The 26,929-nt window shown below is 39.4% G+C and overlaps 1 protein-coding gene across 2 annotated transcripts in view; it reads left to right on the top strand.

Annotated features, from left to right (window-relative positions):
- Positions 1–26,929, top strand: part of ANO3 (anoctamin 3) — a 382,443-nt gene that overhangs the window by 229,606 nt on the left and 125,908 nt on the right. For both annotated transcript variants that reach the window (XM_075129454.1, XM_048853572.2), the window contains exons 3-4: positions 2,672–2,743; positions 19,728–19,864. In XM_075129454.1, the coding sequence (XP_074985555.1) occupies positions 2,672–2,743; positions 19,728–19,864 (209 nt within the window). The remainder of the gene's footprint in view (positions 1–2,671; positions 2,744–19,727; positions 19,865–26,929) is intronic.

Below are 26,929 nucleotides of genomic sequence, written 5' to 3'. Positions count from 1 at the left end.
CATGAAGGTAATGGTGAAGCTCCTATGGACTTCAGTGTGCCCTGGATTTCACCCAATGTATTTATAGTATGTGAACTAAATATATAAATATATACCTGTACCTCGGAATGAATGCACAATGCACCAGATTAGAAATGTCATGACCCTGGACAATGGCAAACCTGTAAATGGGGGGGTAATGGATATCACAGGTCTTCTACCCAAAACTGGCTCCACACAGACAGAGAGCCCTTTCCCCTCCCCTACACACACACACAGAAGAGTCCCATTGAAATAAATGGGACTCCATTAAGGCATAAGGGTCAGCATGTACATAGCAGGATTGGGGTCTTGGCTTTTATCTGCATCTTTTGTTTTTTTGTCACCATTTCCAGAATCATTAAGTTTAGAAGCTGCTAATTGATAGTGATTTAAGAGCGAGCATAATGGAAGATGCATGTATTTATTCTGATTTTATCTGCTCATGGAATGTATGTTTTGTTGATGGTGGTGCTTGTATATACTACATTGAGAACCTCCCGGTTCACACTTGGCCTGCTTGGCAGCTGCTTTTAAATTTCTGTTTATACATGACTTAGGTGTGCTCCTACTATTCCTCTCCTTCCTTGTTGTTGTTTATTTCCCTCAAATACTTGTGTGAGCTTATCCTGTTCTCCAGGTCTGGTTTGTGATGTGAGGTTTAAATCAATCTTCCTTTTGTTGTTTTTGGGTTTTTTTGTTTCTGTTTGTTCATTTTATCACATCACAAGCCCAAATCTAACTTGGCAAAAACCTATAAAATGATTTAGAAATATTTCATTTAGCAACATAAGTCAGAGCCCGTGCATGTCACTGTCACTGGGTGACTGGCCCTTTTAAGGAGAGATGGGTCCAGCCTGTGACTAATCAACTGCCTCTCAGCTGAGGCTATGGACCTATGGGTTAGTTTGATAGCCTGAAGACTACCTGGTCCTATAAAAGCTTGTGAGAGCTCAGTTGAGTAGAGACCACCTATAGTAGGTGAAAGAACCAAGGGCGGTTCTTTCACCTACTATAGGAGCCGAGCTATTTGACTTGCAGGCAGATGGCCTGGGGAATGAGAACTTCAGGGAGCAGATAGGCTATTGCAGGATTCCTGGGATCAGAGCAAGGACCTGGATGGTTCTGGCAAGTGAGAGGTAAGGGAAAAGCCTTTGCTGGGAGCTGTAGCCCTTGTAGGGCACAGGAACTACCCATTGCAGTATTTTTGCCTTCATTTTTGTTTAACCAATAAACTCAGGCCTGAGACAAGGGCTTGAAACAGGCTCTGATATGGGATGTCATTCCTGGACTGGCGAGACAGCCCAGGAGTTTACAGGTAATAGTGCCCTGCCCACGTGAAACAGTGTTACCCGCAGAATTGGGCAAATAATTACAACAATTATTCACTGAATAATTAACAACATTTGAAGAATATTGCAAAATCTATCAGATAAAGAATTTGACCAGCTTTTATTACCAAACTCTGTGAGTGATTCTCCTCCAAATGTGGTGATAGCTGAATATTTTTTAACATGAGTTTAAGCTTCAGCAGAAAGAGAATCACAGGCACTGATAATTCAATGATGCTCTGTTATCACTAGCAGAAAATGCTCTACAAAGTTTATCAGTACGTTTAATGCCTTGTGTCAAGGTTCCTCCCCCACTCTGAACTCTAGGGTACAGATGTGGGGACCTGCATGAAAAACCTCCTAAGCTTATCTTTACCAGCTTAGGTCAAAACTTCCCCAAGGTACAAAATATTACACCCGTTATCCTTGGAATGGCCGCTACCACCACCAAACTAATACTGGTTACTGGGGAAGAGCTGTTTGGACGCGTCTTTCCCCCCAAAATACTTCCCAAAACCTTGCACCCCACTTCCTGGACAAGGTTTGGTAAAAAGCCTCACCAATTTGCCTAGGTGACTACAGACCCAGACCCTTGGATCTTAAGAACAATGAACAATCCTCCCAACACTTGCACCCCCCCTTTCCTGGGAAATGTTGGATAAAAAGCCTCACCAATTTGCATAGGTGACCACAGACCCAAACCCTTGGATCTGAGAACAATGAAAAAGCATTCCGTTTTTTACAAGAAGACTTTTAATAAAAAATAGCAGTAAATAGAAATAAAGAAATCCCCCCTGTAAAATCAGGATGGTAGATATCTTACAGGGTAATTAGATTCAAAACATAGAGAACCCCTCTAGGCAAAACCTTAAGTTACAAAAAAGATATACAGACAGAAATAGTTATTCTATTCAGCACAATTCTTTTCTCAGCCATTTAAAGAAATCATAATCTAACACATACCTAGCTAGATTACTTACTAAAAGTTCTAAGACTCCATTCCTGGTCTATCCCTGGCAGAAACCAGCATACCGAGAGACCCAGACCCTTTGTTCCTCTCCCTCCTCCCAGCTTTTGAAAGTATCTTGTCTCCTCATTGGTCATTTTGGTCAGGTGCCAGCGAGGTTACCTTTAGCTTCTTAACCCTTTACAGGTGAGAGGAGCTTTCCCCTGGCCAGGAGGGATTTCAAAGGGGTTTACCCTTCCCTTTATATTTATGACACCTTGCTTTGGCCATTCTGAGTGTGTAGCTGCCAGAAATTGTTTCTATGTTATTTGCAACACAAAAAGATTACATTGATGGAAACTTGCATTTATTTCAGCTAAAGTGATGGAGACTCTGGAAAACAACTTACTCAAGTTGTCTAATACAGAATACAGTGATCCATTTTTAGGTGAGTTTCTTTATCTCAGTCGGCTGTTATTTTTAAAACTTGTTTTTCTTGTTTAACTCTCACAGTTGAAACCTCCATTTTTGAAGCTGACCTTCCCATTTTTGTGTGAAAAGGCAGACCTTGATAAGTTAAAACAACACACAAGGATTATTTTCAAAATGTTGGATAGGCTTTTTTTGTTTATTAAAAATTCATGTATGCATGTTGACAACTTCTGTTTGTAGTCGAAGTGCATTGACACTTCCTCCTTTCATTCACCCCAAAAGAGTATATTTATTATAATATCAGAGTAGGTTGGAGTTGGAAGTAGATACCAATCTTGCAAAAATAAAATCTGCAAAATAACAGATTACATAACAAATATTGACTCTTCAAGGAAACACAGACACACAGGATATATGAACATACATTTATAATTTGTTTCATGGAAAACTTTGAAATATTTTCAGTAAGAAGATAGCAAGATGAGAGAGTTGCTGATGGGAATAGAATTGATTATATGGTTTCATGTAGCTCTCAAAAGAATTAATAGAAATTCCATAAAGCTTTCTAGTCCTAACTTCCCTCATCTCTTCTGATGTTTTAAATGGGCCTCTATTAATTTGTCCTTTGCCAAATTGGAAAAAACTTTCAAGGAATTTCTAGAGAAAAAGCAATAGAATGTAAGATGTAAATGTATAGATTTTTCCATACTCTTATCAGATACTTTTAAATATTGTGAAGATATTTTTCATACACATGAAAATAACTTTTTTGTATCACTGTAGTTTATAATCTGACCTCTTGGAAGTTTATAACTTAAATTAGTTTCCTTGTTACTATTTATTTATTTTTCTTGTTCACGTGCAATGATACGTTGTTTTAGGATGGCTCATGAATGCTGCAGGGACTTTTTTTAAAGAAGAGAATGATACTTATGTTCTAGAGAAAACACACACAAAATTATTGCAGTTTTGCAAATATATATCAGAAAATTGTTGTTTTGGGCATATTTGTCCTAGTAATGATGTCACTTAAATCTTTTTGAAGATCAAAGAATATCAGGGAAAAGTCACTCCTAGACACGTTTTAAAAGTAGTATCGTATGTGCTCCTACAAAATGAGTGGGTACATGCACACACAAATAGTAAATGTGTAAAATTATGCATTGATGTACACAACATAGGAAGTTGTACACACAAATATCTGAATTGTGTGCACATGCAGTTATCTGTGCAAGCACAAACACATGTATTTTGTGGATGTAGCATAAGCAACTATTATGAAAACTGTTGCTGGTCACACTCAGTATAATGACTAAAAATAGCAGTTTCATACGCCCACAACAGGTCAGTCTGCATGCACACCCCTGTTGTTTGTTTTCAATTAGAGGCATTTCTGTAATTCTCATCACCCAAATATTTCAGCATTGATTTCTCTCATTGCCCTGGATATAGTATTTGGGAAGGTAAGTGGGTCCTTGTGGTTGAAAGGAGCAAGTGGAAATTAGAATGGGGGTGTTGGCTCATTAGTGTAGTTGCCTCCTTGGCAGTTTAGCAATCTGAATTGCTATCCCTAAATATTCCAAAATCATGACTCTGGCTTAAAATTCATGGTTTGATTTTGTTTTAACAGTATGCCCATGGAACTTGGCTTCTTCTTGATTTGGGGGGGGGGAGGAGACATGGTGGCATTTCCCCAATACCACCCACTTTATGGTATCAAAATAAGATGTCACTTCCAGTGAACTGTGCTGATCTGAGACCCCCTCTGGCCATTTATACATGAAGGATGAAATAGTTAACACTGTTGACGTTTGTCATCACTGAGCATCTGAGCTTAAACCTCACTGAGATGGATGGGGCAGCCAACATCCACTGGGGACCCACCCTGTCCTTGCCCAGTCTGTGCTATTTAACTTCTGGATTGCTGTACTCTCCACTCGGTAACCAGCACCTGCTCAGCTTCTTCAGAAGTTGATTCTTATGGCTTGTCTGTACATAATTTTAAAGTGCTTTTAGTATATTGATTTAAATTTACGAAAATATGCTATACCAATGTAAGCACCTTTATACCAGTATAACTGCACCCGCCCGAGGGGAATAGATATAGATATAGTTTAATTAGTACAAAAATTGTGTGCAGACCAGCCCTTAGTGGAAAGAATTAAGGGGCTTGGTTGCTGTGGTTTAAGTTATTGTTGTGATATTGCCGAGCATGACAGGTGAGATGCGGCCTATTCAGCACATGTGCTCAGCAGAACTGCTCACGCACTCTGGACTAAAATGTGCCTTCAGTTACACTGGAGTAAATCCAGGGCTACTCCATGGAATTGCTTTGGCTTTACAGCAATGTAACTGAGAGTAGAAGGTTGTATTTGCTTTGTTCAAGCAAGAAGAAAGTGTTATAAATGGAAAATAAAATCCAAATGTAAAGAGTGAAAATTATTTTAAAATAAACAAATCAGAAAGCTTGATTTCTACCACAGGACACCAGATAAATCCAAAGTTTGTGAATAAAAATAAAAACTAAAGTAACTAATAAGTTTTAACATGCAGTTTGCTTACTGATCTCTTTTAAGTTACCTATCATGAAGTAAGATTGCAGGATCCATTTTTCTTTTTCATTCTGAACAACAGCAAGCAGAAGGATCTTGCTTTTAAAGTGTTGCTCTCTAAACAAGTGAGGATGACAAAGCACTGTTAAATGCTTTAGTCAGTGCTAGTACATTTTGATGTAGCTTGCATAATACACTTGATTAATGTGCTTCATTTCCTCACTGAACCTCTTACAACTGCCCCATGAGAACACTAAAGATAGGGCTGAAATTAAGTGAGTGTGGTAAATTTTTAATTAGGCAGCATCATAGCTGCTTTTTTTAAAAGATGTATCCTTCTCTGTGGTGTTTTCTTTGAGTGGTAGCTCAAAGAATTAAGGTTCTGATCCAAAGGTCACCTGGAGTCAATGGAAACTCTCCTATTGATTTCACTGGGCTTTGGATAAGGTCCTACATTTATTGCAGGTGTAGGGAACCTTCTGGTTGGGGGTGCTTCTACACTGAGGGCAGGGTTATGAAGTACCTCATCTTTAGGTCTCTGGCATGGTATTTTCCCTTACTCCTCACAGTCAGCATACAGAGCCTGAGGATCCTTCTGTTAATGGAGGAGACAAGAGCTTGCAGAGCATAAGCTTAGAGATCTGACTAACCTCTCCATTCCTCATAGAGCTTTTAGTCTGACCCTCAAACTTTAGGACTGTTTCTCCTCAATCTGCTACTCATTCATCCTATTGTTCCTGGCTTTTGATTATTCAGAGCATCTCTGGGGCCTTTTCTAGCCTTCAGTGATCTCTTTCTGAAGAGGAGGACGACTCACAGCTAAGGGGTCCGTACAGCAGTTAGCAAGTGTGAGGATTGTTACATTTTGCAAACTGGCCACAAACACACAGGAAACTGATCAATGGTGAGGATTAAACCTAGGATTGTGAGAACTCAAAATACTACCATCTTCCACTAGAGTGATAGGTGCAACTCATCCAGCTGTGAGCTGGTAGTCCCTCTGATGTCTGAGGAAATGTTATCATGTGAGCATTAAACCAGTCTTTTATATGTGTGCGAACAATTTTGTGCACAGTCTAAAAGAAATTGTAGAAAGCGAGGAAAGGAAGCATTCTCATTCCTGTAGTATTTATTTTCCATATACTGTAAGAATAAATACATATTTAAAAAAAATGCTGCATAATAAACAAAGTATAAGCAAAATTGAAAGTATAGATTTCCTCTAGAACAATTACATCAGAAACAGGGAAGTTGAAGGTTGCAAGAACATGCTGATGTCATTCCATTACAAAACTCTACTCCGGCATTAAACATTCTGGGATAGATTTTCAAAGTCATACTAACAGGGCTCAAGCACCCACTGACTCAGAATGGGAAATGGGTACTTAACTACAGTTTGCGCCTGTCACGGTTCCCTCCCCACTCTTAACTCTAGGGTACAGACGTGGGGACCCTCCTGAGAGACCCCCCCAATGCTTATTTCTACCAGCTTAGGTTAAAAATGCCCCAAGGCACAAATTCTCCCTTGTACCTTAGATTAGGTAATGCTGCCACCACCAAGTGATTTAGACAAACTCAGGGAAAGGACCACCTGGAGTTCCTACTCCCCCCTAATATCACCCCCAAGCTCTCACACCCCCTTTCCTGGGGAGGCTTGAGAAAGAACAAGATGAGCACAGACCAACCTTGGGGTTATTTTTAGGACACTAAAAAAAAACCCAATCAGATTCTAAAAGAAACAGAACTTTATTATAAAGAAAAAGGGTAAAAGAAGCACCTCTGTAAAATTAGAATGGAAGATAATCTTACAGGGCAATCAGATTCAAAAACACAGAGGATTTCCCTCTGGGCCAAACTTTAAAGTTACAAAAAGAAAACCAGGAATACACCTTCATCTCAGCACAGAGAAAATCACAAACCAAAACAAAAATAAGCTAACACATTCCCTTGCTAGTACTTACTAATTCTAATGGAGCTGGATTGCTTGCTTCTTTGATCTGTGTCAGCACACAGAACAGACAGACCAAAAACCTTCCCCCCACACCCTACCCCGATTTGAAAGTATCTTATCCCCTTATTGGTCCTTTTGGTCAGGTGCCAGCCAGGTTACCTGAGCTTCTTAACCCTTTACAGGTGAAAGGATTTTGTGCCTCGTCTGGCCAGGATGGATTTTACAGTACTGTATACAGGAAGGTTGTTACCCTTCCCTTTATATTTATGACAGTACCTTTGAAAATTAAACCCGCTGTGGGTATTTGTTTGGGGAAAGAAGTATATGTTTAGGATTGCCTTCTAGTTACCTTCTGCCATCTTTTTTTTCCCCATAAAGATATGCCCCATAAGGCCCTTTTACTTTGTATTGGGCTTGTTCCTCAGCAGGATTTGATTGGTATATTCATTAAGCGAACTCAAACGTGATTTCAGTTAAGCTAACAGTGATTTACACCAGCCGAGGATCTGGCCCATTTGTCTTGTATCACAAAGCATTGTGCAAAGCAATGCAAAATTTAATTTAATGAAAATAAGCCGTGTCCAGTGAGCTGAGCCAACTAAATGTAGAAAGTCACATAAACAAGAAATGTTTTTAGTTCTAGAACCATTAGATATGTAGCCACACTAATCTGTTGATTGAGTCCTTCACAGTGTCCGCATATAATCAAGCATTATATCATATTTGGATTTCAGACAAGGTGTAGAAATGCTTGATAAAAAAGCATACTAGTGCACAAGGGTGAAGTAAAATAGTCAATCTGGGAGTTAATCAAGGAAGGGTTGTACATACATACAGTTCTATAAAGGAAATTGTTTTCCGTTTTAAAGATCATGCAGCTGGATTCGTTAATGGAAGTTAAGTAATTAAAGGGAAACTTTTTAAGAATTATTTTTCAGTTTAATTGTGAATCTGTGCTGGAATCTGCTCTTCTGGGGATTTCAACTAGGGACTTTTGGCTCCAAAGCAAGGATGCTGATAGTTGAAGTAATATTGAATTTCCATAAATAGTCACCCAAATATCCTCTTCCCAGCCTCTGTAGCATTTAGATAGCAGTAGTTATTACATAACATGTTTTGTACTTTCTAATGGGCTGATGAGAGCTGGCAAAAATTAATGTTAAATAGCTTGTTTTAATAAGCGTCTTACCATTGCACTAAAAACGGCAGCACACATGAGTAAAGTTTAATTGTTTTATTTATGTAGCTGACGACAGAGTTTTGTGTTCACTCTGCTCTGTCCTCAATACTAAACCACTTCCACTCCTACTTTGCCCTTTATTTATATGCATTGCCTTCAGTTATAACCACTACAGGACAAATGCTCTCCTCCACTGCATGGTGCGGAGCAAAGAGAACAGAATAGGGTGCACAGGCACCAAACCACACAGAAAAGGAAAAACAGTAACTTCACTGTTCTCTCTGTGCTTTCCTTGGGAGCGCCTTTGTATTTGAGAACATAAGGACAGTGGCAGGACTGGAGCACTGCAGAGCAAGGAAACCTTTGTTACATGGCACACTTTGCTCCCCAGTCAACTTCCCAGATGTCCTGAACATTGGCGTTAATGCTGCCTGCTTGCTTTTTTTTCCCCCTTGAAAGATTTAATGTGCACTCTTTCAAAGATTGAGGGCCTTGTTTCTGATTGTACTTAGGCACCTATAGATGTCGGTAGGTGCTTAGTGGGATTTTCAAAAGCACTTTGGCACCTAATCTTCTTAGATGCTTTTGAAAATCCTACTAATGCTTATCTGCATCCTTTGGCACCTAAATACGTTCCTAAATCTAGCTCCGAGTCTCATCGCTTATCTAGAAGCCAATTTTACCACTCTTATCTTAAGTAGCACTTTAATCAAGAAATACTCTACTCATTGGGACTAAGGCTTTGTCTATACTCGCACTTTCACCATTAAAACACTTGTCACTCAGGGAGTGAAAAAAACACACCCCTGAACGACAAAAGTTTTAGTCATGAAAAGTGACGGTGTGGCTAGCCCTTCATTGATGGGAGCCACGCTCCCGCAACAAAGCTGCCACCCTTTGTTGAGGGTGGCTTTATTTTGTCACTGGGAGGGCGCTCTTCTGGCGATAAAGAGCAGCCACACAGCACACCTTACAATGTTGTTGTTAGGGTCGTAGAGTAGACATAGCCTAAGATTCTATGCAACATGAGTAAAGGTGTCAGAAATCTGCCACTTAATTTCAAATATTCTGATATAGTTATAGCAGTACAAAAGCTCTATGCCTGCTGAACTGGGTGAGTGGAAGATGCAATGGAACACTAAATTAGAAGCTATTTTATCACCCAGCAACATCACCATTTGCAGTACAGTTGGATAAAATACAGCACAGAAGTCTGAATTTGCTTCAGCTGTCCTCTTCTTCTCCCGGCCCCCAGTTGCAACATTATTCTGGGGATTTGGAAGAGATCAAGTTTTATTCTCACATGGAAAGCAAATGATCATAAGTTTAAGGACTCAGAGCACATTTGGAACTCTCCATCCGGGTGTTTGTGCAAGTAGTGGTTTATTTTATGGAACACTATTTGACACAGCAAAGTGCCCTCAATAGAGCCTCCAAAAAAGGAAGTTAAATAAGTCACACAAAGAATCTGACCTCACTTTTTTTTGTAACTAGGACCATATAGCTGCACACAGTTACTTTGTGTCAATGAAAATTAGAAGACTTGTACATAAAGTGAACTTGCTGTATTTTATATGGCCTGGGACATTGTTTAACATCTCTCACTAGAGACTCAGACAAGTATCTGATTGCACTCTTCTCACCCACAGTTTGAGAACCACTGAACTATAGGATCCAGCCTTAAATTCATAGATTGAAGTCATTGCATAGAGTTAAGTGATGAGAAAATCCTCGAAGCACCCTACTACTTATTTAATGGCAGTTTTTAAAATTAAATTTCCCTATCAGTGTGCTATGCCTTGTTTAAAACAAACAAAAGCCATACAGTATTCTACATGATAATAGTCAAAAACTTTAGCAACATTATGTAAGATGTAAAAATGGGAGTAGTATTATGTCAATATTTTCTTATACAAGAGGTGCAGAGGGGGTTATTTTAGGCATTAGAAGATGTGAAATGGCTCCCTTAGCCATAGACTCATAAACTTTAAGGTCAGAAGGTACAATCGTGATAATCTAGTCTGACCTCCTGCACATTGCAAGCAACAGAACCTCACCCACCCACTCCTGTAATAGACCCCTAACCTCTGGCTGAGTTACTGAAGTCCTCAAATCATGGTTTAAAGACTCCAAGTTACAGATAATTCACTATTTACACTTCTTTAAACCTGCAAGTGACCCGTGCCCCATGCTGCAGAGGAAGGTGAAAACGCCCCAGGGTCTCTACCAATCTGACCCAGAGGAAAATTTTTTCCTGACTGCAAATATGGCAATTAGTTAGACCTTGAGCATGTGGGCAAGACCCACCAGGCAGATATCTTGGAAAGAATTCTCTTCATTTGCTTAAAGTACATGCCCTCCCCATCTAGTGTCCTATCTCTAGATATCCAGAAGACGCATACTGTACTAACATGGCCAGACCCTGCGGGGGGAGAAACCTGTGTCCAAATTATATACTGAGTACTTTCAGGCATTACCAGACAAAGGATTCCTAGAATTAAAAAGTCTGGTCAACAGTTTTTAATCTCTTACATTCCTTCATTGTGAAATTCACATTCACAGATTTAGAGTTTGCTTATGCTAAAAGGCTAGATGCCTTCGATGATGTGTAAGCACTGAAATCACTGGTCACATTTTTATGTGACTGAGAAGACAAAACAAAACAATATACTAACCAGACTCCTAAGTTTCTAATCAATTCTGAAGAAGAAGTCTAGCATCTTTTTGAGTGACGCCTGGAACTCCTTTATATCACTTTCGCTGCTGAGTGTGGAATGTGGGGCCAAGTGCATATCATGTGCTGGTCCATCTACCAGGTATAGCATTCTGAAATACTAATAAGTGTGTGTGTGTGAATACACACAATTATTAGTATTTATTTAGTATTAGTATTTATTTCTTGATAGCTAATTTATTTAAAGGCAAATCCTTGTCCCATTGACTTCAATAGGAATATGAGTTAATCCTAACTTTAAAAGTAAAAAATGTCACTTTTTTTGCTTGCTGAAATTATCAAAACGTCTTTGGTTTTCTTTGAAAAACACTTTTTTTTGTGGGGGGGGTTGCTTTTTTTGTTTTGGTGTTTTGAGTTTTTTTGCTTTCTTCATGTTGCTTAGTTTCCCAGGACTATAAAAATTTAACTGGTACAGTTAGAAGTTTTCCCTCAGCAATAGTATAATTTACAGATATTAATTATCATAATAGCTTATTTATGCACCTGCATGGCTACCATACTGCATTTGGGGCTTTAGAGTCCGTACTGGATTTACCATGGCGACACTGGCACCAGTCCCATGCTCCAAAGGGGCCCCGGCTGGCCCACTCCGCTCTTCTCCGCAGGAGAGAGCGGTGGGCAGGGGGCAGAAGCTTGGTCCCACCAGCTCCTTCTGCAGCAGGGCAGGCTCCACTGGCAGCCAAATTCCCTCCTCTCCCACCTCTTTCCCCCAGCACTTGCCCCGCCACCGAACAGCTGTTCGCCCGCATGAGGGAGGGGAAGGAGTGGAGCCGCAGCACGCTTGCCGCTCAGGGGAAGAGGCGGAGAAGAGGTGGGGGCAGGGCCTTGGGGAGGGGGGTGGAATCAGGGCATACCCCCTCCAGCCCCCTGCTTTGAGTCACTCAGGGCAGGGGACTGGGAGCACCCCCCCAACCCAGCCCACACCCCCAGCCCTCTGCCCTGACTCCCGTCACATACCCAGTCCCCCATGTCCTGACTCCTGCACCCCCGCACACACACCCAGCCCACAGTCCTGACTCCTGCACCCCCTCCACGTCCCCGTCCCCACCCTGAGCACCAATCAGGAGTCCTGCACCCACCCCCCACATTCCCATCTGCACCATTTGCACCAAATGGGAGCTGCCCCAGGTAAGCGCTCCACAACCTAACCTCCTGCCCCAACCCTGAGCCCCCTCCCACTCTCTAGCTCCTGGCCAGACCCTGCACTGCATCCCCCAGCCTGCTCCTACACCCTAACTCCCTCCCAGACCCTGCAACCCCAGCCCTGCTCAGTGCATGGAGAGACAAAGAGAATGGGCTAGAACCAGGGAGAAGGTAGGTACCTGATCTATGTGGGCAGGGGCAGTGGGCAGGATCCTGTTTACCCCCTCCCCAGCCCTGCTGTGCTTGCAGTTTAACCCCGGCCCCTCCTTTGTTCCTGGGACCAACCCTTGCTCCTGCCCCACTGTGCTTTTGCCCCCGGCCCCTGCCTTACTCCAGTCAGAAGGGACTAATCCTCCCCCCGTGTCCCACTGTGCTCATCTTGCCGGTGGCCCCTGCCTTGCTCCAGCTGGGGACCAATCCTTCCCCCCACCCTGCCATGCCCCACTGTCAAGGTGGATAAAAATCAATTACTTGTTTTAAAAAAAACAAAATGGATTTTTTTAATTTATATTGGATTTTTGAGGAAAAAACCTATCTAAAGATAGTTTTAATTAAGATGCATTATATCTCATCATGGAATAGGGATTATAAATTCTAATTCTATAGTATGAGACAATATATTCACGTAATGTTTAAGAAGAGTTTTGTAAATGAGTTCTGATAGTTCATGGATTAGGGACCAAATCATATGGGGTTCCACAGGCTTCTGTATAGATTATTTAAATTAATCTTTCTATCTACCTAATGGGACTTAGTGCTCAGTCTAGAAGATACCATCAGAGATGCTTAGTTTTGCAGTTCTCAAACTGTGGATATGTGTCTCCAGAGGTAAAATGCTTGTAACAGCAAAAATGTTTTTAAATAAATAATATATAGAGGTGAGAAATAACAGACCTCAGCTCTATTGTCCCTCTGAAAATTTGTGTACACAGAATCAATCCCTTACCTCTCTTTAAAAGTGAAAAGTTTCAAAAAGTTCAAGGAATAGAAGATTGTTGGGGGCGGAATAGAATCTGGACAAGGAGAAGAAGTTTGGAGATAAATGTGAGAAGCAAGGAGCATATGCTTTTTTGTTAAAATATTATGTTTGCTGTTGAAGAAAAAAATCCAGAATACCGGTACTTAATGTTGTTGTTGTTTTAGTTAAATAAAACAATTTAAATGTCTGTCTGGTGATGTTCTCTTCATAATACAGCCTGGCAAGAAAATCCACCAAATATTAATGATTAACCTGTTGAATTGGATATAGTTCACCTTCCAATGACTTCATAAATATCTGCTTCAATTATCCTTCGTAAATGAAATAACCAAAAAATCATTCATTTTCTGATATAGCTGTAAAACTCATCTGAAAAGTTTTTTCAAAATAAATCACTGTTTTAAAAATGTATAGTGTGTACCTTCTAAAAATGAAACCTACATCTATCTCTGAGTTGTAAAAAATATGTATTAAGGTTATAACAACCAACAAGAATGCACTTTTATGTAGAAAACTATGATTAAATTGAGTCTTCCTGACTAGTGATTTAAATCATGTTTTAAATCAAATCCACCCTGCCCGCTGTGCTCTTGCCCCTGGCCCCTTCATTCCCTAGTGGGGCCCACAAATATGTTTGGTTCTTGGCCCACAAAAGGTTAATCCAGCCCTGTTTAGAGTACTATATTCACACAGTCAATCAAGGCTAATGAAGTTTTAAATAAAACTTGCTAAGTGACTTCTGTTCAAAAATGATTTAGCAATTAAAATAATCTCAATGTAATTTACGTGGTTACTTAACAAAAACATGTAACTTTTTATATTGGAAATAAAGATTTCCCACTAATTATGTTTGCAAGATTGGCATCTACTAAGAAGAACAAAATGACAGTTATTATAATGTTATTTTCAGCAATTAACATATGTGCTCTTACTTTAAGCATCTGAATAATCTCATACACTTCAAAATAAAGTAAATTAAAGTTAAGTATATGCACATGTGTTTCAAGGATCAAAACCTAAGCCTTTCTGCTTTCTTTTCTTTTGGCCATATTCTGGGAATTCACATGAACACCCAAAACAAGGGAGACTGGATATGCTGTTTAAAGCAGTGATAATGGGTTCCTGTATTTTGTCTCTGAAGAGGCCTGAAGGAGCAGACCACACATTATACTTTCAGGGGCCCAAAGAATCTGTGTAGAGAAGAAATATGTTTAGGGGGTCATTTCCAGAACAAACAATATGAACATAAATATAATGATCCTGTCCTTAGAACTCTGGTCCAAAGTCCCGACTGAATTCAGTGGATTATTCCTGATATATACCAACGAGATAACAAACTCTGTCTAAGACTCATTTGCTGAGTGCTTGCTCAGAGGCTACAAGTTTTTAAGGGATGCGTGGAACGAGAGCAGACAACCTCTGCCATACACTGCTGTTGTGGACTATAAAAACCCTAGTAGCAACTCTGTATAGCACCTGCCATTTTTATCACCCAGATGTTGTTTGTACGTTTTTTTCAGTTTTGTCACTTACTGTAATGTATCACCATTGAAGTTTTTTTGTTCCTTTTTTTTTTTTAAGAAGGGCCTTCACAGTCTGGCATTTGTTTGGCAGTTTTGAATTGGACATTATAACAGGGAAAAAGTAGCATAAGTGCCTCAATGGATAGATATTGAAATTGTTTTACCAACAAAATGTTACATTAAATTAGGGAATTGCAACTTGCCCGTCCCACCGCCACAAATGTAGTTTGAAATAATTTTGCCATTAAAATATTACATTTCTTCAAATGAAGTCTTCATAGACCTTCTTTCAGATAATTCTTCTCTTGCCATGCCTTACTGTAATGAAGTCTTAAGTGGAATCTCTACTATTATGTTAAAGTAAAGAAAAAGTGTTAAACTGTGCATGCTCAGTTGGTATATTTAAATGCACCAGATTCTCAGCTGGTGTCAAACTGCATAAGCAGATGGAACTATGCAGCTGAGAATCTGATCCATTTGCTGCATTTCTGAATTAAAGCAAATAAAAAATGAAAGCACATTAAAAATTCTCTAACAAGGCATATAAACTCTTTGAGACATATGAGGGGAAACCTCTTTCACTGGCATTACCCTGTCCCATGTTCCTCTCAAAATAGCTGTGGGACAGGAGACACTATTGCTAAAGAGGAGGAAGTTGTGTTGGAGGTGTGGTCTGAGGTTTGCAAAGAAGCCTAGTCTGAAGTTCCTGGCTTTAAGCCAGATGCTCAAGTTCCATGAACATGGTGGTCTGGAACCAGGCCAGTTTTTGGTGGTTTCAACCAGTGGCTCTCTAAGAACCAGAAGAGCAAGGCTAGTTGAGAGATGTAAGTCAACCATGACATCGATACTAATAGTTATAGCTTCTGGCAAGTCATGATTGGGAAATAAGGGGATGAAATAAACAGTAAATTTCCTACAAGGTGGGGAGAGAGCGTGAGGGAGCAGGCTATTCTGATGGTCATTCCTTGAAGCTGCAGGCAAATAAAGCCTCTTTTTGCTTTATAATCATTTCAGGGTAGATGCTTCCATAGAGTGTGAACCGATCTGGGACTGAGAGTTCCTTTTGCTGCTTTTTTGGATAGGTTGAATTTTTAAAAAAAGAATCCCCAGACAATTAAACTTTTTAACCGTAAATTCCAGGGATGTCTCTTCTTTGTTTGGCCTTTGGCAGTTCCAAATTGCATTTAAATTCCAAATTGCATTTGCTTTTGTATTTTATTGTCTAAATTGTGGTGGAGAAAGATGACAGAAGGTTTCAAAGTTTTAAAATCAAAACCTACTGAAAATAGTGTTTTTTTTTAAATTTCACTATTCTCTGTGGTGACATTCTCTACTGGTGAAGCTGGATGCTGCTGTGATGGGAACTTTCAAGATCATATTTGAACTGAAATGGCCCAAGACAATTAATTTATCTTTGGACTTGGAGGGAAATTCCATTTAATGGAGCATGATGAAGAAAAATCATTAATTGAATGAGAGAGAAATTAATTTCCTATAAGAAGAAGAAAAAAATACCGAATGGTGGAGAATACATCTCTCCATTTAAAAATACATATTTGCAGAAAACTGGAATGAATAATACTAATCCTGAATTGAATGTTTCAATTCAGGTGACTAATCTTGCGTACATTGTCAATGGTATCTGAAACCTCTGAATAAGAGTCGCTACTGTATTCTCTTCTGAGGGAACTTTGGACATGATTCAATAACCCACTGAACATATCTACATCGTAGATCACTCAACCTATGAAAAAATAATTTTTGATCAGAGATTCTGTGGCATGGAAATCTGATAATGTTGGTTGAACTCATCCCCTTACAATTATATCTAATACATTACATCAAGATCTTTCAAATCAGCATATACTATTCAAGCACTGAATTGGGTCAGCTTTCCTACTTGTTGTTTAGATGGGCATACCTTAGTTTTTATATCCCTTTTTAAACTAAAGTTGTAAGAATAATGATGAGTCACAAAAATATACAGATGCTCTTTTAGAATTCAGGATAGCATTCCCTCCCTTCCCCCTGCTGTGTTCCACTGCCCCATTACCTTTTACAGAACACTCTAGGTGATTTAGGTGTAAATAAAAAAAATAAGAAACACAATTACAGTCAAAACATATACAAACCTTTTTTTCTTTTCTATTAAAAGCCTGTTTGTTTTAATTCTAAATTTCTTGATCTTTCTGGTGTCATGACTAAATGTTCTGCTAAAGCCTTTCTTATATCTGTATTTCAAATGAGATGACAGGGAATATCATCTTCATCTTTCAGGGAACATGTGATATAAATCAGAGGTGGTATCCTTGGTCAGCTAAAATGGCTTAGTACACAGTAGTAATGGAGCATTCAGCAAATGAGGCAAGACACTTCAGAACCTTAACAAATTTTGCAAAATGTGGTAACTTTTAATTGAACTCCTGCAATTCACATAGGGTCTGATCCTGCAAAACTTTCTTCATGTGAGAAGCCTTTACTTATGCAAGTAGTCCTTCTGGACTTAATGGAACTATTAATGTGCAAGAGTTACCCTGAATTTTCACATGTTGATGTGAAAGCTGAAATGAGAACTTGGCTCACTGTATGTAGTGATAACTTTGATGTCTTAAACTATGTCTGTATATCTGCAATATGGCTGAATTGCAATAGGAACAATTTCTTTCTTCCATTTTTCTTTTAAAAATAAATTCACAAATATTTAATACTTTTTTTCTCACAAATCCCTCAATGAGGTAGGGAAGGGTTAGCTCAATTTTAGAGGTTGGGAACTGAAGCACAGAGATTAAGTAACTTGTCCAAGGTTACATAAGGAGTCTGTGGTAAAACTAGTTACTAAACATAAGTCTCCCAAATCTCAGTTCAGTGACTTAATCACAAAACTGAAAAGGAGTACTTGTGGCACCTTAGAGACTAACCAATTTATTTGAGCATAAGCTTTCATGAGCTACAGCTCACTTCATCGGATGCATACTGTGGAAAGTGTAGAAGATCTTTTTATATACCCACAAAGCATGAAAAAATACCTCCTCCCACCCCACTCTCCTGCTGGTAATAGCTTATCTGAAGTGATCACTCTCTTTACAATGTGTATGATAATCAAGGTGGGCCATTTCCAGCACAAATCCAGGTTTTCTCACACACACACCCCCCCGGAGAAAACCTGGATTTGTGCTGGAAATGGCCCACCTTGATTATCATACACATTGTAAGGAGACTGGTCACTTTGGATGGGCTATTACCAGCAGGAGAGTGAGTTTTTGTGTGTGTGTGGGGGGGGGGGGGGGGGGCAGAGGGTGAGAAAACCTGGATTTGTGCTGGAAATGGCCCAAATTGATTATCATACACATTGTAAGGAGAGTGATCACTTTAGATAAGCTATTACCAGCAGGAGAGTGGGGTGGGAGGAGGTATTGTTTCATGATCTCTGTGTGTATATAAAGTCTGCTGCAGTTTCCACGGTATGCATCCGATGAAGTGAGCTGTAGCTCACGAAAGCTCATGCTCAAATAAATTGGTTAGTCTCTAAGGTGCCACAAGTCCTCCTTTTCTTTTTGCGAAGACAGACTAACACGGCTGTTCCTCTGAAACCAATCACAAAACTGTCCTTCTGCCCACCTGTAACATTCAAACTGGATGGGCAACATGCGCTGGAGTTGTCCCAAATATAGTTACAATTTAAATTGGAGGTAATCAGAAAAGCCCTAGAAAAAGACTGTCAGAATTGTTGCCCTTCTCCCTTCCCTCCTTTGGATACACTTATGAAAGAAAGGTACAGTGATATTTATATTTTAGTTCTTCGGGGCAAGGAACGTCTTTTGCTCTGTGTTTTTACAGGGCCGAGCACCATGGGTTCCTGATGTTGACCGGGGTGCTACCATAGTACAAGTGATAACAATAATCAACTCTTAAGTAGTGCTTTACATGTTTCAACTGCTGTACGATCATTAACCCTCACGATAGCTCTGTAGGTTACTTAATACCTGCATGCTCCCTGTTTTAATGATTGGGTGGGGAGAGGCAAAAATACATATTGCCCAAGGCCACCCAGCAAAACCACTGGTACAGCTAATATTGGAACTCAAGCTCTGAATCCCACCTGCCATTTAATTCCTCTAGAAAGCCACTCGGGGTGGTACTAGGTAGCAGGAGACCTGCAAGGGAGGAAGGCTTGCCAGGCTGAGGAGTAGGCCCTTAGCTGTCCAAAGCTATCTTATATTTAGGAAGATATTTGAGTACTGATTTGAGTCCTGAGGATATTGAGTACTGAGGATAACCACAGTTGGTATATGCTTAGAGCCAGATCTATGAAGTGCTGAGCATCTCCTGCGGCATGCCAAATATTTTCAGTTCCTCTCTACAGCTGAGGGATCTAAATAGCTCCTCAAATTAAATTAAGGAAAATAACATCATATACTCATTTTACAGATGGTGGAAAGGCACAGAGTGTTAACATGTGTTGCCCAATGTCACACAGCAGGCCTATGGTAGAATTGGGAATAGAATCCAGGTCTTCTGACTTTCATGAGACCACATTGTATGTGGATTGTACAGCAAATTGGAAGTGTCCAGTCCAAACTACTGTAGAGTTACATAAAAGCACAAGAGCCTAAGAACGTGGGTAGTTGGTTTTTTTTGTTTTTTTTTGTTTTTTTTGCACAGCTGAAAACATCATGCTTTTTCACTCGCACTCCAGTGCTGCAGAACAGATTTTATGTAAACTCTAATAAATCAAAAAGCTTCACATCTAAACTGAGAGCAAGCATGATAAAATTTCAGATCAAAAGTCTGTTGTAGGGAAGGGGGGAATATTGTAAGCCACAAATATGGGTGCTTAAAGGGAATGTTCTTATCTCAACTACTGCTATAATAGTATGACAAGTATGTCTCCATTATAATCTCAAATGAGCCTATCTCTTTTGTTTTGTTTTCCCTGAGATATAGGAAAAGACAAAGATACATATACAGATGATTCAGAACATGGGAATTATGATTCTCGCACAGATCAGTCACTGCTTATTCAAAACACGGTTACCAGACAGAAACCAGAACCTCGGATTAAGTCATCTTTGAAGGTAATGGACCACAGAATTTATTAATTGATATGAATTGTTATAATGTGGTTAAATTCTGAAAAATAATATAAGTTTACCTTAAAGGGAATGATTGTTACAGCTGGATTTAAAAATAAATAAATATGGGGTTCTCCGTAGAATTAAGGGGATACCAAACAATAAAGGCCCAAGTGACAATACAAATAAGGCCAGAAGTGCTCTCAAGATTTCAGAGCATGAAATCCCCAACAGATGTAATGCAAGACTGTCTCAAAGAATTAGATTCAGGCATCCCCACAGAAAGAGAAGTAAAAGTCTTCAATATTATGATGAACATGACCTACAATAACATTAGCAGGAGTTCCCTATCAAAATAAGGGCACAAGTACATCAAAAATATATAAATAAAGACAACAATTATACTGAAAGGACTAAGGCTGTGTCTTTGTGACCCATAAAAATAAGATCCAGGGGTCTTCTAAAACTTTAAAGGCTGGAATAATGTCTCGGATTAAGGGCATATGAACCACAACATATAGAGAAGTAAAGTCGGTCGTATGCATCCCAATGAATTAGTAATAGGTGTGTTCAGAAGCTTAATTGCAGTAAATTAAAAGACAAGAGTGATCTAGAAAAATAAGAAAAAAATCCTAATCCAAATATCAGTTGCAGGCAATCACAGCTAATGAAAGGCAAAATTATTCCAAATATCGGTGGGTAACATGAAGGGACCTGTGTGACACACAGGCACAAAAACATTGGAAAAATCTACCATGATCAAGAATATGAAGAGAGTGAAAACTGTCGTTTCATCCTATTTAGCAAATTGAATTTCAATTAAGGCTTGTCTAGATGGGGACGCTCAGGAAGGTAAACTCACACTTTTAGTTAATTCAGATTAAATGTGGATTAGTTAAACTGCATTAAATCCCTGTGTGCCCTTAATTTGGTTTAGCTTAATTCACAAATTAATTCATAAACCAAATTAAGGCCACTTTATTTTAAGTGGGCACACACCTGTTCCACAAACCTGCATCTAGTGGGACTGAACACTTGTACTTTTTTCTACATGTTAACACCAGGTTTTATCAGCATTATGCCATTTCAGAAACCTGATTCCCATCGTGGTTTTGGCAACCTGTTAACTGAGCATTATGTATGTGCTAGGGAAAGAATCTTGTAATTACTGAAAAGATCACAGTATTGTCATTACTGTAGTTCTGCAGGAATCTGCACCACAGATGGCCAACAGTTTGTATGATCTGTGAGGTTTTCCTGCTGTGATACCTTACACATCATGGGATGCTTTTCACATAAGGTGATGAGATAAGAAATCCATTACAAACTGGACTCACCATTTCCTTTTCTTTTTCTTGTTTGTTTGTGTTACTCTCTTTGATCAAATTCTGTTCTCTGATACATCTGTGTAACCTGCATCCATTTCAGTGGAAACTGCACTAGAGGACAGAACTTGGCCCTTTGTATTGTCTTAATGGGAGGGAGGGTGAAGAGAGGTTGAATAAGGACTTTTTCGTAAGAAAATTTTAAAAAGAGAATTAAAGATCAGACATACACCAGCATATTAGCCTATGTTGGTGTGCTAAAAAGAGATGATTTATTCCAAGATCAATGTCTCTCACCATTGTGAAATACAGTGATGCTCACTGGTTGGTCTGTGACACGGCACTTCACAATGACTTATTCTGTTGGTGTATGGCGGTTTGGGTAATATTTTTCTGTACACATCAAGAATACTGAAAGCTACTCTAAGGCATCTGCCAAGGGGATGTGCTGTCAAAGTAGGATGAGAATAAATGAGTATTGCACATATGACCTTCACAGGTGCTAAAAGCCACAGCTGCCTCCTGACAAAACCTCCAGTTCCCCCATGACAATTTCTGCAAAGCAATTGTGTTTTCAATATACAATTCTGCAGCACATTGAAAATTAAGTATTTAGGGGCAGCATGAAAGAAATTGAATGTAATAGCACAGGGAATACTGAAGTGGTTACATTCACTTTCATATTCAATAAAAGTTCAGATTAAAAAAATATTTGATCTGAATCTGCCAAAGAACTTCAGGTTAGAAAGTTAGAGGGTATTTTTTTCCCCCAGAAGTGACTAGGGATTTTGGGAGCCTCAGTTTTTATGTTCCCAACTGAGACATCTAAAAGGGGCCTGACTGTCAGAGAGTGGGTGCTCAGCACTTTGTGCAAATCAGGCCCCATTTAGATTTCTGAAGTTGGGTCCCCAAAAACAGAAGTCACCTCTGAAAATCTTGGCCACATGTTACAGCTCCAGTTGAGCACCCCGTCTTGCCTGCTCACCAAATTGCTGTCAGGAAGAGAACCAGCCACTAAATCCCTGGGTGTTTGAAGCCTGAATCTGAATGGAGTCCAGGCACCCTAGGCCCACACTCAGAATGCAGACCCTCTACCTAGCACAAGGGTGACCAGATAGCAAGTATGAAAAATCAGGATGGGGTGCAGGGTAATAGGTACCTATGTAAGAAAAAGCCCCCAAAATCAGGACTGTCCCTATAAAACTGGGACATCTGGTCACCCTGCCTAGCACCTCTTTCTAAGAGCTGCAACCACCTAGAGAGGCCAACACTGGTTCTTACTTCCCTGATACTGTAAACACACCTTCTCCCACCCAAATGTTTCAGCCTTCTGGTTTACGAGAAGGGGTATGTGGCCAGAGTAATACATGAAACACACAGACACTTTGCACAGGATTCTAATGCCATTGCTCTTTTCTTTACCGCACAAGAAATAGAGTACAGATCGTATAGAAAACAAACATCCTTACCACAGGGTGCCTCACTTTAGCTTACCCTTCCCTTGGAAGTCCTTCGGGGACCATCTGAATTCAAGTAGATGCAGAGTTCCCCCTGCATTGAACTTGAGCAGCAGCATTCATCTGCTTCAGCTTAGGAAAATGGCCAAAGATCCCTAAGAGATCAGCACCTGCTCTTGCATGTCATGTCACCTCTTGCCTCAGTTTCCTCATCTGTAAAACAGGTGTAATGCTTGCCTACCTACTGTTCGTCAAGCAGAATGATATCTCTGATAGAGGCTTTAGGTGCAAATTTTGTTACAATTTCTAAACATTGATATTAATAGTCCTATCCATTTAGCTAATAATAGGTTAAAACAGAATTAAAAGAGAGCAATATCATATGAATTTTTTGTGCCCTAATGCTACTGGAGTCGTCATCTTAAGACAAATAGCTTTTGCATTCAGTACTTAGTGATGAACTTTTGTGACTGATTTATTGTTATACCACAGACTACTACAGAATGAGCAATTGGTTGTTTCCTGTTGTTTATGCCTTGATGGACCTAGGTACATACACAAGAGTGTTTTTAAAAGGGGGAAGGCATATTAGAGTTGCTTAAATTGCATATCTCATGTGACTGTTTTTATTGCCTGGCACTTTATATTAATATGTGCTGTGCTTAGATTTCTGTGGCTAAATATGGCTTAGCTTTATGGTCAAATACATAGTATATTTTTATTTCCAGAATGCTACAAAACTCTATCAGTAGTTGCAGGCTGACATTTTTGAAGTTGCATTTGAAAATTCCACCCCTGTAGGGTTTGGGGCAACCATTTTCTTCGGTGATAGTCTACCTGGGTTTGCACCCTCCACCCCACCAATATTTCCATTTCTTCAGGTCTGAATGAGACTTTGCAATCTCAGTTTCACAATAACACAGTGACTTTGTTTGTTAAGATTTTGATGCAAAACCTTAAATTGCTCCGTGATTCATGAATTTGTTAATGAACATGGTCTGGTGTCATGTTTGTAATGAAGTACAACCCATATGAAACTACCGATGATGTGGGGTTTCCATGTGAACATTTCACTTCCATATTGAAACTAACATTTATTTTTAAAATTTATTTTCCCTTGATTTCTCATGTCACAGAATGCAAGGTTTACACGTATAAGAGCCATGGTAAAGTAAATGCAAAAAGAGCCATGTATTAATCCAAAAGTCAAATCTTTTAGGGGCTGAAACTCTTGGTGTTGATAGTTGATAAGTATAAGGAAGAGGAACAATATAGAGTGACTTAAGATGAAAGGAATGGGACCAAGACGTTCAGTAGTGAGTGAGTCTTTATAAGGAACCAAACTTCTGCCAACGTGCAGGGATACATGTGCAAAATGAATGGAATGGATTGGTCAAAATTAATAATATTTCAACCAAGAAAAAGGAGAAGAAGACCAACAGCTGTAATAGTAGGAAACTCAGAATTAGAAGAATGTCAACCCTGCTGAATTTTGAATGTTTTAAAAGTATAAGTTTAAAGTTCATGAATTAAAAACCTATTGAAATGGAAAAAGCTTTAACAGGTAGACAGAAAAGGGATGTCGAACTGGGCTTTGTTGTAAAAGGAGCTGCAATTATGGCAAACCAGAAGTATATTGCACAGTATACTATATAAAAAGTATATTGTAAGTATATTGTACTTAAACGGACTGACTTTCAAAAGTGTTGCAAAATTTAAGTGTCTGCATATGGAATTGCACACTCTAGTTTGAAAAGATCAAACAAAGAGTGTACTGTAATAAAGTCCCCAGCAATGCATTTCAATATAGTCTTGGCTTGCCTGAAAGTAAGGAGAGGAGAAGTGAAACCCATCTGATTGGAGGGAAGTAAGGGAGACAGCTAAGATAACAAGAAAGGTAGAAAAGGAAGCTGAGCATGGAACGAGTGTAGTATGGCATCTGTAGAACTGAAACATTATTTACTTGTATTTTCCACTCCTTTGATTAATTACTTTCTTTCCGGTCTTACCGTTTTATTCCATACCCCTTTTTAAGTCAGACTAGTTTATTTTTACTTGTCCTATTCCAAGGGATCCTGAGTATTCTTTTGCCAGTTCAGACAACTTTATTGTCTTCTTTACATACAACACTTTATTCATATTCCTACCGCTGGGAATCCAATGGGAGTCAAAAGTGCACATCAGAGGGGAAGGATTTGGCTGTAAAAGTGCTTCAGTACATAAAATAACCAAAAGGAAGAATAAGCAGAGAGCATTATGATCTGAAAGGAGACTCACAGGAGAGTAGAACAGCTTGACAGAAAACCAATAGCAGGCTAATGCAATCTGAAAAAAACCAACAATAAATAATGTTAATGATTCAAGAGGAAATATGGGGGGTAGGGGTGGAATGATGAACCTAAAATAGAATTCATGAGCTGCTGAATGAACACACTTCATAAGTGCACAGCTCTCAGTCATTTTGAGGTTTCGTTAAATAAATGACTCAGTAAATATTTAGGAAACTGCCTTGCTAAGGAATTTTACTAGTGAATGAGTGATGAATATCATCACAATATGGGAAAATATTTTTCCAGCAGCCATGGCACTTTATGATTTGACCCTGTCAGATCTTAAGAGCAAATAACTTTTGGGCAGGGCCAGTATTCTGAGGGGGGAGCTTCAAAACCTGTTTTCTCCGGGTGTTCTCCACTCTCTGCCTGCTCCTGCCATAATACAGTTGTGTGATATGCCTTCAACTGATCCTTCAATTGATGCTACTCATCGTTACACCCACATATATTTTCTTGTACAAATTTTCTAAAATGGGTGAACAGTGGTCCTGTCAGTCTGGAGAAAAAAAATGGAACTCTCTTTATAAAGATTTCTTATATGAAGAAGCTACATTAGTAGGCAGCACCATCTTGTTATTCATAGATGACACCAGCTTCATTTAACTCTTTTCAGAGCACACTGACTGTAGTCAGCCTACCCTGGAAGATCAAGGTTCTTTCAATAATGTTTTTTAAAAGCCCCTTTTTTAGCACCACTATCACTTACTTGGTTTGGGAAAAGGACTTTTCTTTGTTCTGACGACTTTAGTTAAATTGAAAGAAATTCACAGATTAAGCTCATGTGACTCATGCTTTTGTCAAAAGAATGAACTTTAGATGTTGAACATACAAACTGCTAATTTTGTAGAGCCTGTTGGCCATTGTTAATAGAAGCAGATAAAACATGCTGCTACAGAACAATTTTTCTCTCTACTAACTTCTTTTCAAATTACTTTAATTACGAAAACTGTAGGTAGACTTAAGAACTACACTGTGTTCTTAAGGACGTCTATGAATGATCTTCTAACCTAATTAGGCCAGTTTTGCCCAGTGCTCAAAATAAGGGGTGAGGGGAAGAGTGATGATACTTTCCCAAACCCCATCCACCAGCAAAATCCACCTACGTGAGATGCCAGAATGAAGTGGCTGACATATTTTGCCTGGATTGCTGATTCCATTTTGTCTATCCTAAAAATGGAAATTTAACAGGGGGAAGGGGCTTAAGACAAGTCCTGGAAATTTGATACTATTGCTTAGTACATCAACTGGACAAGTGATATGGCACAGATTTGATGACAGACACAATGGTTTAATTTTATGCAGCCTGATTTCTTTCTATCAGGCCCTGCAATTACTTTCCCAATTTACCATATAAAATATCTCTTGAACAAGTCATAGTTACCCATTTATTTCAAATTCCAAAGGTTAACCACAACTGCCCAAGGAGGAAAGATCTGTTATTAGAGGAAGGTCCACCTTGATAATCATACACATTGTAAGGAGAGTGATCACTTTAGATAAGCTATTACCAGCAGGAGAGTGGGGTGAGGGGAGAGAAAACCTTTTGTAGTGGTAAACATCCGTTTTTTCGTGGTTTGTGTATATAAAAAGATCTTCTGTACTTTCCACAGTATGCATATGATGAAGTGAGCTGTAGCTCACGAAAGCTTATGCTCAAATAAATTGGTTAGTCTCTAAGGTGCCACAAGTACTCCTTTTCTTTTGGCTAGAAAAAAGCTGCACCTAACTGGGGAATGGGAAACAGCTGCCGGTCCAATTAACCTGGGGCTATATAAAAGACTGAGCGGAAAGAAGCTGGGGGAGTGAGGGAGTGGAAGCAGAGCGATAACTCTTCCCTCCTGGATGCAGACACAAGAACCCAAGCTGTGTATGGTGAAAAGGTGGTGGGAGAACAACCTGTAAATAAGCAGCACCAGTGGTTACTGAACCCCAGGGTCTCCGAGTGACTTTGTC

The sequence above is a fragment of the Caretta caretta genome, chromosome 6 (assembly GCF_965140235.1).
Source record: "Caretta caretta isolate rCarCar2 chromosome 6, rCarCar1.hap1, whole genome shotgun sequence".
In the NCBI taxonomy this organism is placed as follows: domain Eukaryota; kingdom Metazoa; phylum Chordata; order Testudines; family Cheloniidae; genus Caretta; species Caretta caretta.
Note: the sequence above shows the minus strand (reverse complement) of the source record. Positions and strands in the feature narration are given on the sequence as shown.